The following is a 12,611-nucleotide window of genomic DNA, read 5'->3' as shown; positions in this document are numbered from 1 at the left end:
TGTTTGGCTCTTTCACATAGTGGACATTGAGTTGTTGTGTGGGGCACCAGTAGTCCATGTTGAGAATCAAAAATCCCAGCTCACTGAGTTGATCGGGGCAATAGTGCCTAAAATGTTGCATAATTTTGCTGAGAGATCTTTTACTTTGTGGTAATCTTAGATGAATAGTTTTATGGACAAAAGCCACCAGGTCATTCATGCCAAAATATAACAGATGTTGGTGTAGTATAACTGAACTAATGTTGTGAAGTCCTTAAAGTCATATTCTTTTATTGTCATAACTGTATTTGAAGCTATTTTTATTTTTGTATGATACCTGATTTATATGGAATATGGCTGAAGTAAACTAAAGCCTAAAATACTTAGTCAGTCATTTGTTTAATAGTAATTTAACATTATATAATTCACTTATAAAATTACGAATTGTAATTTTAAATGGTTAAAAAGCATGTAGAATAGCATATGTAGGCCAGTATATTTCTCCTTTTATCAAGAAGCAAAGACAAAAAGGAAAAAAAAAGAAACAGGGCAGCGTTCGGTGGTTGAATCATCTGTCCCCACCAATGTCTAAACCAAATCTACGCCCTTGCACGAAACTATACATTTTTAGACATAAGTTGTAACGGCCGCCGTTTTCTTTGTATTTATTACACGGCGTGCTGCGGGGAAAAGCCTGTTCTAACGTTTGAGTCTAAGGTTTATTTTTTAGCACCTGGCGGCTCTTTTTTGCTTCTCATCCGGAAATACTCTGCATACTCTTTCACGTGATTCTGTTTATTTTGAAAAGTCTCAACAGGATCTTGAGCTTTATTGTGAAAGGTTTATGTGGAAAATAAACAAGCGGACATGCGATGGTTTTACCGTTGTTGTTGCTAACGACAACGCATAAAAACAGGCGCTTGTCCGTCTGTAGTGTGGTTATATTAAATATAAGAGAAAAAGAGAACTTTAAGAAATTAATATAGCCACAGTGTTGGGAAGGTTACTTTTAAAATGTATTCCATTACAGAATACAGAATACATGCCCCAAAATGTATTCTGTAACGTATTCCGTTACGTTACTCAATGACAGTAACGTATTCTGAATACTTTGGAATACTTAATATATTATCATGCTTTTTACAATAATAATAATAATAAATTTTATTTATGAGCGCCTTTCAAGTCACCCAAGGACACTTTACAATAGGATAAAACAACAACAACGTGAATGTACTATTGCTGTGTGATTTATTACTATTACTGAAGGTCCGCGACTCCGAACTGTAGTAAAGGGACCTCTGACTAATACGGCGGGGTCCCTGTCGGCTCGTAGCCGAAAAATAGCTTTACTTTGTTGTGTGGGTCAACTTTTCCTGCGAGAGACAGAGAGAGGCGTTGAAAGACTGCTGCAACGGAACTTATTGTTTTCGGAGGAAAACACGAACACAGTGTACAGTCGAGTCTTAATAGCTTACTTACAGCTGGGCTCGTCAGGCTCTCTTCTTGGCTACAGTGGTTATTATTATATTTACATGCTTCCAGCTCCCGTTTTTGCTCGATGACAACTCGTACCTTTCCACTCCCCTTTTTCTCCCTCCTCGCGCTCACAGACCCATAACGTGTATGGCAGTCCATTCTCCCTGCAACACGGACTACACTGCCCATGATGCTACATTCTTTAGAGCTATGCTTGTAGCATTCTGCCTGTTAGCTTAGCACAACAACAACAACAACGAAAAGGCGCTCTCTCACCCAGGAAACACACAGTCGCAGAGAGAGAGAGAGCGTCGCCCTGTAACCATGGCAACTGCAACGCTGCCGCCTGGAACAACAGAACGTAGCTGTCAAACAAAACCCAAACAGTCCTGACCCGCGACAAAATGAAACAGGAAAGTACCGCAGTGTAATCCATTTATTTCAACCAAGTAACTGTATTCTGAATACCACCTTTTTAAACGGTAACTGTAACGCAATACAGTTACTCATATTTTGTATTTTAAATACGTAACGGCGGTACATGTATTCCGTTACTCCCCAACACTGTATAGCCACTACAGTGACCATCAAAACCATGAAAAAATATTGCCGTAAACAGTTTATTTTGCGACACCACGAAACAAACGATAGCGTAAAATGAAACGATAGATGTTTTTATATCGGCATCTGATATATATCATTACATCGAACAGCTCTAGCACTGAGGTCATAACATTGAGTTTTACCGAACTATATGTTATTATATTTAGCCCTGCTTCTAATACTTACCTCACATCCAGGTTTATTACTTTAGCGGTGTGGTCAATGTCCTGTACCCAATATTTATTGTAGTATGTAGTTTATAAACAGGAAGTATAAATACAGTGCAGTCTTGTAAGAACTTCACCACCTATGACTAGGCAGTCAGAGGATGATCAAACATTTGTCAGTGCTGGAAAAATGTATAAAGGTAAAGTTGATATGAAAGTTGTAATGTGTTATAGGTATACATGATGAATCGGGCACTGAGTAGGGATAGCTGATTCTGGAAGTGTTTTTAATTACTGTAAAAAGCTTAAATGTATGGAAGTGTGTTTATTGAAATCCCCAAAAGAGAAAACAGTGTCTGGTCCTAAATAATGTGACACATACGCTCAGCTCCTGTTGCCATGGAGAAGAGCCTAGGCAGAGAAAAATCTCTGTAGCTGTAGCAAATCTAGACCACATCATTGTTTCAGCTGGGGCCAAATCACTTCACCACAGCTGCTGAATTCATTCCTCACCTTAATCCTATAATAACATGTCTACAAAACATAATCTCTGGGCCTGCCCCAAAACTCATGTTTGTGACATTTGGAAGTTTTCAAATGTTTGCTTCGGTGACAGAGTGGTTCTCTGGAGGTTTATCGGAGCTCAGTGGGAGACATTTCTTTTAATGAGGACCACCTGCAGCTCAAAAGTCAATGCAAAACAGAGAATGAATGAAGCAGTTAAAAGATGTGAGGGTTAAAGCTAATAATCATATTCATCTGGGCGCAGCGTTTCTGTGTATCCCACAGTTTCTTAGAACCAGTTTTTTAGGCATGCAATTGGCAGCTGTATGCTCTATCAGATGATTTTGGGACATTACAGGACACACAGTGTTAAAAGTCTTTAGGCTCATAATCTTACGTTGTAATATTATGTCTTATTCAGACATTGCTTATCAGACAAACTGTGTAGGTTGCTTTATTAAATAAATAATAATAGCTCTAAACAGCTTTCCTATTCACCACAACTAAGCAAAAGCATGGTTGGGTTTGACACAATTAGGACAACATTCATTGGATACACTACGCAACTTGGAGGTGCAAATTTTTATACAGATTTTCAGCCACAAATATTTAAGTGTTACTTGCTCTCCCACCATCGGTCCTGTACACTGCCAGCCATAGCAGGGATTATTAGCTGAGACAACCATGACTTGGAGGGAAAACATCAGGATGTGATTAATTTGGGAACAAAAAACAATGAAGATTCAAGTTACTAAGATTTATTAAGGTCACTGAAACCAGTATATAAATTACAAGATGCAAAAACAAAAGGAAAGAAAGAAATTAAATATCTGATGTCATAGAATTTCAACAGCTTTCGTTTGTTTGTTAGGCTGATTTTGGTTTAAAATGGGAAACATACAAACTGTCTTATATGTGAAAAAAATGTGCCACTCAGTTCCTTCTCTCAAACAGGGTTTTCATTGAGCCTGGATAGTCAGAAGTGACTCTGAGTATGCACTACATTTCACTGAATCGAGTCTCTACTAAATATGCTCGACTATGCTGGCAGTTTAAGTGTATGGGGTGAAGACAAGAGAAGACTCAAGACTGGGCCTAGTCTGCTTTATTTATTTAAAATAACAATTATGTTTTGGTAAATAATTGTCACGTTAGTTATCCAACATGATTACTCATCAAGTAAATAAAAACGCAACGTAAAAGAATTGAATGGATGAAGAAAAAAGATGGAGGTGGAGGCATTGTGTTGTATTCCAGGTATTGCTATTGATGGCTGAATGGCTCTACCTTGCTAGAGAGTAAAACATTACCTGTTTTTCTGACTACTTCCACTGGAACATGGTCAACTCAAATGTGCCATCAATCTCAGTTCTGACATTAATAAACTGAGTGAGTTACAGCTTTGAGGGAGGGTTGAAAAAATGCACTGCTGAGAGAAAAAATGTGTACTTAAATTCTAAGACAAAACAACAAAAGCTTGGTAGTGAAATGATTGCAAACTAATAATCACATTATTCTGATTTCTACTGGCACTGGTCTCTAAACTGCTTGTGTAGGCGTGACAGAAACATCAGGCAGGCACTATGACCAGTAGCTGACTGAAGATATGAAAATATCCATCCATCTTCTTCCACTTAGCTCCTCCAGCTTGTCCGGGGAAACACCAACGCGTTCTCAGGCCAGCCGAGACATATAATGTCCTGGGTCTCCCCCGTGGCCTCCTCCTGATGGGACATGCCCATGACACCTCGCCCAGGAGCCATCCTTGTCAAATGCCCGAACAACCTCAACGGGCTCCTTTCGATGTGGAGAAGCAGCGGCTGAACTTCTTGCCCTACTTCCAAGGGAGAGGCCAGCCACCCTTCGGAGCAAGCCCATGTCTGCCGCTTGTATCCAAATTCTCGTTCTTTCGGTCACTGCCCACAGCTCGTGACCATAGGTGAGGGTAGGGATGTAGATCGACTGGTAAATTGAGAGCTTTGCTTTTACACTCAGCCCCTCCGCGAATTGCTACCTTATCGTGGTGGAGGGGTTTGTGTGTTCTGGGGTCTCCCATGGCAAATTGGTCCTGGGTGAGGGACCAGACAAATAGTGATTCAGAAGACCCCTATGGGAAGAACATAAAGGGAACAGTTCACCCTTCCCGGAGTGGAAGGGTGCCCGAGGGCGAGTGTCTGGTGGCCAGGCATTAGTTCATGAGGCCCGGCTGGGCACAGCCCAAAAAAGGGACATGGGCCCATCTTCCTGCAGGCCCACCACCCACAACAGGCACCGCAGGGGTCGGGTGCATTGTGAGCCGGGCAGCGGCCAGGAAAGGAAAGGCAACTTTAGCTGGACAATCTCTGACTGCATTAATGCATCATTAAGATATGAACACAGCCAAACATACTGTATGCATCCTGTAAATGCCTTATTGTGTTTCCCATACTGCAAATCCGTTGGAACAGATCCAACATAGACTGAAGCACACATCAAAGAATGAGAGCACGCTGTAGCTGCAGCTGATCACTGAGTATTGTACTTCATTTTGGCAGTCAGCAATTTGTTGTTTTGTTTTGTTTTTTTTCTTTTTTGTGTCCCGTTTGGATCTTTAGCCATCAGAATTGTTGTCTTAAGGCCAAGAAAGATGCCAAGCGGATTTATTTTACCAAGTGGATCATCATGGCCTTGCCATATTGGTCCATTTGATTGACCTTTATTATAATTATGAATTTATTTTATTTTCGGTTGCTACAAACGGGACAGACATGACTGGGGGATAGGACAGGGAGAAAGAAGGAGAGAAAGAAAGCCAAAGGGGAGAAGAGACGGTGAGAAGGGGGGGGAAGAAAGAAAAAACAAACAAACAAACAAACAAACAAACAAAACACCTGGATCACCTGTATGGAGAAAAGAAACAGAAGAGAAAGCAAACAACAAAGAGCAACATAATAAAAAAAACAGCACCATCACAATAAACTAGCTAGCAGTAGATAACAGTAGATACTAAATAATAAACGATATTGTGCAGCACGCAAGATAGACAGCGCACAATGTGCTTTGAGGCAGCAGCCAAGAAAGGTGTAGTCCGCGTCTGTGAACACCCGTGTGTACACCTGTGTGCACACCTGTGTGGATCAGCATGCTTGTATTCCAAAGGTTTCTCCATGTAACGATCTGCTAGGGAGTGTGGGGAGCCATAGCCCCGTCCACCAGGGTATGAAGCAGGTATGGAGGAGATCCAGGCCCCAGATATCCAGAGGCCCCAGAGTACAAGGACCCGAGGAGGACCACCAAAGGGGGGGGAACCGTGCCACCCTCCTGGGAAGAGCTGGGTAGAGCCCCAAACGAGAGGTCACCCCGCAGCTACGGAGCAGAGGCCAGAGGGGGTTGCAGTGGCGTGCCCGTGGGCTCTGCCGGCAGCCAGCTGTGCCAGAGAGGGCCGAGCTTCAGGCCCAGAGGCCTGAGGGCATCCCATCCCCCGGAAGGAGCCCAGCTGGGCCGCAGGCGCCCGGCCCCGCCAATCGGCCACCAGGAGTGAGCCGGTACATACATGAGCGCCCAGCCCCAGACGACAAGGACCACCAACACACCAACGTCTGAGGGCATCAGCCACCAGCAGGGAGTGTGGTGAGGGGAGATAGGCCTCGGTACTTTAGAGGGCCTGAGATGTACCCAGAGAGGTTGAGTCTAAGACCCAACCTGACATATAGACACAGACGAACAGGCACACGCGGACACAAATGTGCATTCCCACCCCATATGCACAACCAAATACTCGGCACTCACCCAACGTGTCGACAGACACAAATAGACACTGCACAGACAGTCGCACTCCCCAAACATACTCTATATCCCAGGTCCAGGTACCCCCGCCCTCAGAGGGGCAAGCCGCACCTAGACCCAGGAGATGTAACCCTTCTCTCTGGGGTGGAGGCAAGCGGACCACCTCCTTATCTGCAGTAGCAGGGAGGCCCCGCATCCCAGACCCCAGTCTGACGGCCAGCACCTCCTCCCAGCCCCCCAGCCCTGACGGCTAACAGAACCGGGGTGAGTGAAGACCTCAAACCTCCCTACGCCCGCTCATATGTAGTGTTGCTGTGTGCTGTTCTAAAGTGCCTTTAAAACTCAGGAGAGCATGGTACTAGCTTCCTCTCAGAGAGCAGCACAGCTCCTCCCGAAAACCCTTAGTGTCTAAATGCATTTAAAATTGAGGGTAGGGCACCAGCGCCAGAGGTGGGTTGGAGTACACCGACCATCCTCTGGATGCTGTAAAACGTGCCCACCCCCAAGGCCCTATATGTATGTGTTATGTGAGAGTGTGAGTAATGTGGATGTCTAGGTTGCAGAATAAAAAAAAATTCGGCAGTCAGCAATTTGAATTCATGTGCTTGATATTCGTTACATAGTGTATTAACTTTCCTAGAACCATTTCATTAGTGTATGTCATTAAATGTATGTACAGAGGCTTGTATAACTGTAAATCATTTGTTTTCACCACGATCAATTTTAAATGTAGATGGAAACCTTACTAATTTCCTCTAACTACTGAAATAAAAAACACGGTGTCAAGCATGTTTATTCAGTGCTAACTGGTTTATTATTTCTCCTGTCAGACCAGTATCAAGTGGTGTTTGAATGTGCGTGGGTGTAGACAGCAAGTGATTAATCAATTAATTAAAAACACGTTTTGGATAGACTGCATGTATTTGCATTTGTTTAAGCGCTTGCATTAAGTCATATTAGAGTAAATGGGGGGCCTGAGATACAAAACCAGCTGTTAACTGCTGTGCAGCCGTGTGAAGTTGAGCCGTGTAGCCTGAATCTAAGGTTTCACTGAAATGTATTTTGAAGCAAAGTAGTATTAACATGGTTAATACATGGTTAAACATTAAAGTCATTTGTATGTTTGTCACTTGCACACCATGATGTCAACAGTTGGGTTTTGAGCCCAACAATTTGAAGTTTTAGCGTTGGTGTTTTGGCTGCTGACATTAGCTAACATTAGCTAGTTAGCAGATGCATTCATAAATGGTGTGGGTGGCACCAATTAGTCAGTATCTATATAAAGAAGACTTAAATTGAATTGTCCAGGTGGGAGGCCAAAACAGGGTTTTACTTTTCTTGTGACATAACACATTGTTACAGAATTTGTTGTTTTGGCATTGGAGACCCCAGCATCTGTTCGCTTCCTTGTGTTCATTTTGCCTTTATGAATTTGCTATCTAACTATTGGAAAAAATGATATGCCCCTGATCCAGGGCTTGTTTAATCGTTTTTGATTTAAGATCTTGGTTTGCTAGTATCTTTTAAGTTAGGCCTTGTGTACTGTAAGGTATTTAATGTTATGGATGAGGTAAATCTGTTTGGTGCAATGCAGATGTTCTTTTGTGTTGAACTATAATATGCCCAGGCCTATGAATTCAGCCCATTTGTGTCTAATATTGAATGAATCTGCACTGCTTTAGTAGCAGGAAAGAAAAATGTGTAACTGGCAGGCTCAGCTGAATCAGGCCACATGGGCTCTTCATGTAACTAATTTATCAGGAAATTTCAAATTGTACTGAGAGCTGGTCAAAATGAGTCAAATTGGAATTTATTACTTACTGTGCAGAGATTTCTAGCCAGTGATCCTGTGAATCCCAGAAAGTAATTGGCGCAAATAAGGTAAATGTGCAGGATGTGTTAGTTGTGGTGGCACGCTCTTGTATGTTGCAGACCTATTTTGTTAATTTAAACTGGTAAATGTCCTTAAAAAAAAAAAAAAAAAAAAAAAAAAAAAAAAAAAAGCAGCGTGCAGCTTAAATAATTATTATTTGAAGTTCTGGCTGAACATGTGTTTCTGCCATGCTTAATAATGTTCCAAAATAAATGACAGTGTTGACACAAACTATTGACTATTTGAATCCCTCCACAGACATGCATGTGTGCTTCTTCCTCTAGCTGTTCCAGAGCTCAGTAACGCGGTGTAGTGGATTTCTTAGCCATGACTTTGTCCTTGGGTTCAGATCAGGACTCTGGACTAGACATGTCGATGTTTTCAGCATGTTTTATCAATGAGATGCACTGTCTTGCATAAAAAGTGGTAGCTGTTTGTTCCTATTCTAATAAACATTAGTGTTCTCTGTTGGGTAGCTAAACTTATAATCACAGTTATCCTGGTTAGCAGTTGTAATGTTGAACATTTAGCACAACTATTTGTTAACTTGAAAACCACCAAAGCAAGAGGACCTAGTTAAAATATTTGCACAAAAGTGCATTTTTTCACATTTATTCTGTTTTCATAATTGCTGGAAGCCAAAATTGTCACTCAAGTTTGCCTTTGAGATGTAATTGCCAAGTCCTTGCATGGGCATTTTTATGAGTATTTAAGTCGAACAAATCACATTTGCCACATTAATTTATTACAGTCATATACTAGAGTTCAAGTTTGGTGTCTAGGTTGATTACTCCTGGCAAATATGACACAGAAATTTAGGATTGATGAGTAAATATGAGTTGGGAGCTACAGGTGGAGGATGGGCAGCAGTGATGCAGGGCAGTGGCACAGGGAGATTTTATGGCTTATGTACACCTCCAAAGTGGGCGGGTGCTTTGGTACATGAAATGAGGCATATGTGTGACACAGTACTTCTTGAGTTCCATGCCTGCTCCATTAGTGCGATTGTTATGCTTCAATATTCTACAAATGAGGCTCTGGGACCTTCACCGTAACGTGTTGGCCTTTGTAAGATGCTTCCTGAAAGTGGCAACAGATGGGAGATTATCACCAATAACAAAAAACTCCACAAGTGTAGTTTTGTTTGCAGCTCTTTGTCTGTTCATGTTAGCGTGTGTTTTTGGGCCAGATCTTCCTGTTCTCTCAGGAGAAAAGAAGTCCAGAGAATCCAGAGAAGGTAGTGCTTGAAAGCATGGAGAGGCTGCCTCTTCTTCTACTTCTTACTTTCTTCTCCTTCTTCTCTGCCAGGGCATTATAAAGAGAGATGAGCTCGTGTTCAGGGCTGCGAAGCGTCGGGGGATCCCCGTACTCATGATGACATCCGGAGGATATCAGAAGAAAACAGCCCGCATAATCGCAGACTCCATCCTCAACCTGCACCGGCAAGGTCTAATAGAAGGCAACGCCGCGGAAGGAGAGGGATCGACACCGCTGACGACCCACATGACGTCCACCTCTGGATCGGCAGGGTCAACATCCACAGCTGTCTGAGGACCCTTAATCCTGGAGCTAACACTAACATACCTGACTTTAAAGCACTAAGTAACTTTATATTGTGCCGTGATCGTGTGACAGCTGTTGTAACATTCAACACTTGTCTGAACTCAGATTATGTAACAAGAAGTTTGCACATGTACACTTAAATATTCATAAGCTTTGGTAACATTTTCACATTTGTTATGCGCAGGTTGACACATACTCAGAGGGAAAAAGCTGTCTTTAAACAACCGTGTTTTCACAGCTACGACTTTCATATGGCACAAAAGAGCTTTTTAAATGTTTAATCAGTAGGAGAGTTATGGGTTTTATGTGTAATGTGTGATCAGGTCAGCATTTTGGCTAAAGGTAATCTTTAATCTCAGGAAATGCAAAACTAATAATAGCATATGAAGCATATGCTATATTAAGGCTTGATGTACTTAAATAATATACTTCCAATGTATGTGTAAATAATGTCTCAAGTTAAAACATATATAAAAACAAACATAACCGCACATGAAAGTGTAATTATCTTAATCAGAAGTAATCGTTGGGTGAATTTTAACATTGAAAGAAGATCACATCTATATATATATATATAAGTGAGTAGAGTCTTAATTGAGATGAGTTTTGTGCTTTGAATCCAATCTAATATGTACAGTTAATGTTTAAAGTTATTACAGGTACTAATTGTCCCTGTAATTGAAAAGATTTGAGACACTAAAACTTTTGACTGAGCACTTTAACTGCTTAAGAAACTCAAGTCCCCCAACATTTTAGACTCCTAAAATTCAGTCTGCTTGTTCCAGCGTTTTTCCACCATGTCTAGATTTAAGTCTAAAACCCAGAATGTTCAGTGATTAATGAGAAAGCCTGTACAGCAGGGTTTCCAGTGGCTTTCACTTTTGATTGGTTGTTTATAGTTAGACACAGAGCTTCCCTAATGATGTTTACACATGCAGAAACTTTGTAAAAGGAGCCACAAAAACACTAAGATCAATATGATTAATGCAGCAGCTGAAACAATATCACCGCTTCCAAAAGATACTAAAGACATCGTCTGACGCAGACTGAATACAAGCTGTGTGCTGGGGTGTAATGATCACTACTACATTTTACTATCAATCTCTGCCTAAAACATGCACGAACTGAGGTCACAGTGCATCACAAGCCTTTCTGTGAAACTGGCATTGTCCTTCTTTGCTAATATAAGCTGATATCAAATGACAGGGCATAGCGGTGGTCCCACGTGAACCTACACTGCAAAAACCCACCTCCTTAATACTAGATAAATACTTATTTTTGGTGAAGATTTGCTTAAAACAAGTGAAATTATCTGCCAGTGGGGTAAGTGTTTTTTTCTTATTAAGATTTCTTGAACTAAGAACAATATCTAGATTTAAATAAAGCTAAAAATAAGTCTTTTACACTTATTCCAGGCAACAAATCAGAACATTGAAACTTAAAATAAGCTTTAACCACTTATTCTAGTGAACAATTAGATAGTTAAATCTTAAAATAAGCCTTACACACTTATTCCAGGCAACCAATCATGGCAATTGAAACCTAAAATAAGCTTTAACCACTAGTTCTAAGCAAAATGTTGAAGAAAATAGGCATAAAACACTTACTCTAAGGAACAAATCAAGGCAAATAATCTAAAAACTAGTACATTAAATCATTTTAAATAAGTCTTCTCATCAGAAATTGATGCTTCTTTCCTGTGTGACAAAAAATAGGAGACAGATGTTTGTTTGTTGTTTGTTTGTTTTTTAAGTTAATTCCCAATAAAACTGTTTTATTGCTAACTACATTGCTGTCTGTATTATTGTTGAAGTCCTAAACGTCACCTTTTAAGTGTTTGTGCTAATAACATCATGCACAGTCAGACTGGAGAACAGCACTGAGAGGCTTTGAACAGATCACATAGTTCAATTCAACATATAATGCTTTAAAATCTATTTAATTTATCATCTGTGATATTATTATGTACAAGTCCAATGTATTTTGTTCATCTCCCTTAAATAAACAGGCAGCCTTAAAGTATGAAATATTCATATACAAATACACATATAAATGTGTGAACTGTCTCAGTGGCTGATTGTGCCCCACAGGCCTCAGTGTGAGCTTGAAGACATTTATAATGTTTAAGTAGTTTAATGTGCAGGTGCTGACGATAAACACATTTTGAATGAAAGCCGGGGAACTTTGGTAGCACAGAAACAAGTGGCTATTCTTTGTGACCATATGGATCACTCATATTACCATTATTTCAAATACTCAAAAAAGCTGGGGTCCAGGGTATAATTGGCCGTTTTTGACTACTTTTGATTTGGCCTCTATATTTCACCTTTAAAAACTGTTTATCTTGCCAATCTGTTATTTTCTCATTTTGACAAACTGTATCAGCACAATTTATCTAAATACAGACAAAATTTTACAAGTAGAAAGTGATATTTTTGACTGGAAAAACCACAAGCATGTTTAACGAATCATTTTCATAACTTGAAATGCAAATAGAAATTGTACATTTTTAAAAATATGCACAAGTTTTGCAAACAACAAAGTTATATGGTACTATTTACCTAAAAATGCAGCCAAGGCTCAGACGTTTTTTATATAACCATTTCAAACTATTTACAGAACAATCAGGTGTTCTGCATCAAATAAGAAGGCACAAAAATTATTTATGCAAGTCCAAA

The 12,611-nt window shown here is 40.5% G+C and overlaps 1 protein-coding gene across 1 annotated transcript in view; it reads left to right on the top strand.

Moving 5' to 3' along the window:
• Window positions 1-11,717, top strand: part of hdac11 (histone deacetylase 11) — a 58,236-nt gene extending 46,519 nt beyond the window's left edge. Inside the window, exon 11 of the mRNA XM_084927432.1 lies at window positions 9,679-11,717. Coding sequence (XP_084783558.1) covers window positions 9,679-9,921 — 243 coding nt within the window. The 3' untranslated portion in view covers window positions 9,922-11,717. The remainder of the gene's footprint in view (window positions 1-9,678) is intronic.
• The last annotated feature ends 894 nt before the right edge of the window (window positions 11,718-12,611 follow it).

Source organism: Perissodus microlepis, chromosome 5 (assembly GCF_051167445.1).
Source record: "Perissodus microlepis isolate ML-2025 ecotype Zambia chromosome 5, ASM5116744v1, whole genome shotgun sequence".
Classification (NCBI taxonomy): domain Eukaryota; kingdom Metazoa; phylum Chordata; class Actinopteri; order Cichliformes; family Cichlidae; genus Perissodus; species Perissodus microlepis.
Note: the sequence above shows the minus strand (reverse complement) of the source record. Positions and strands in the feature narration are given on the sequence as shown.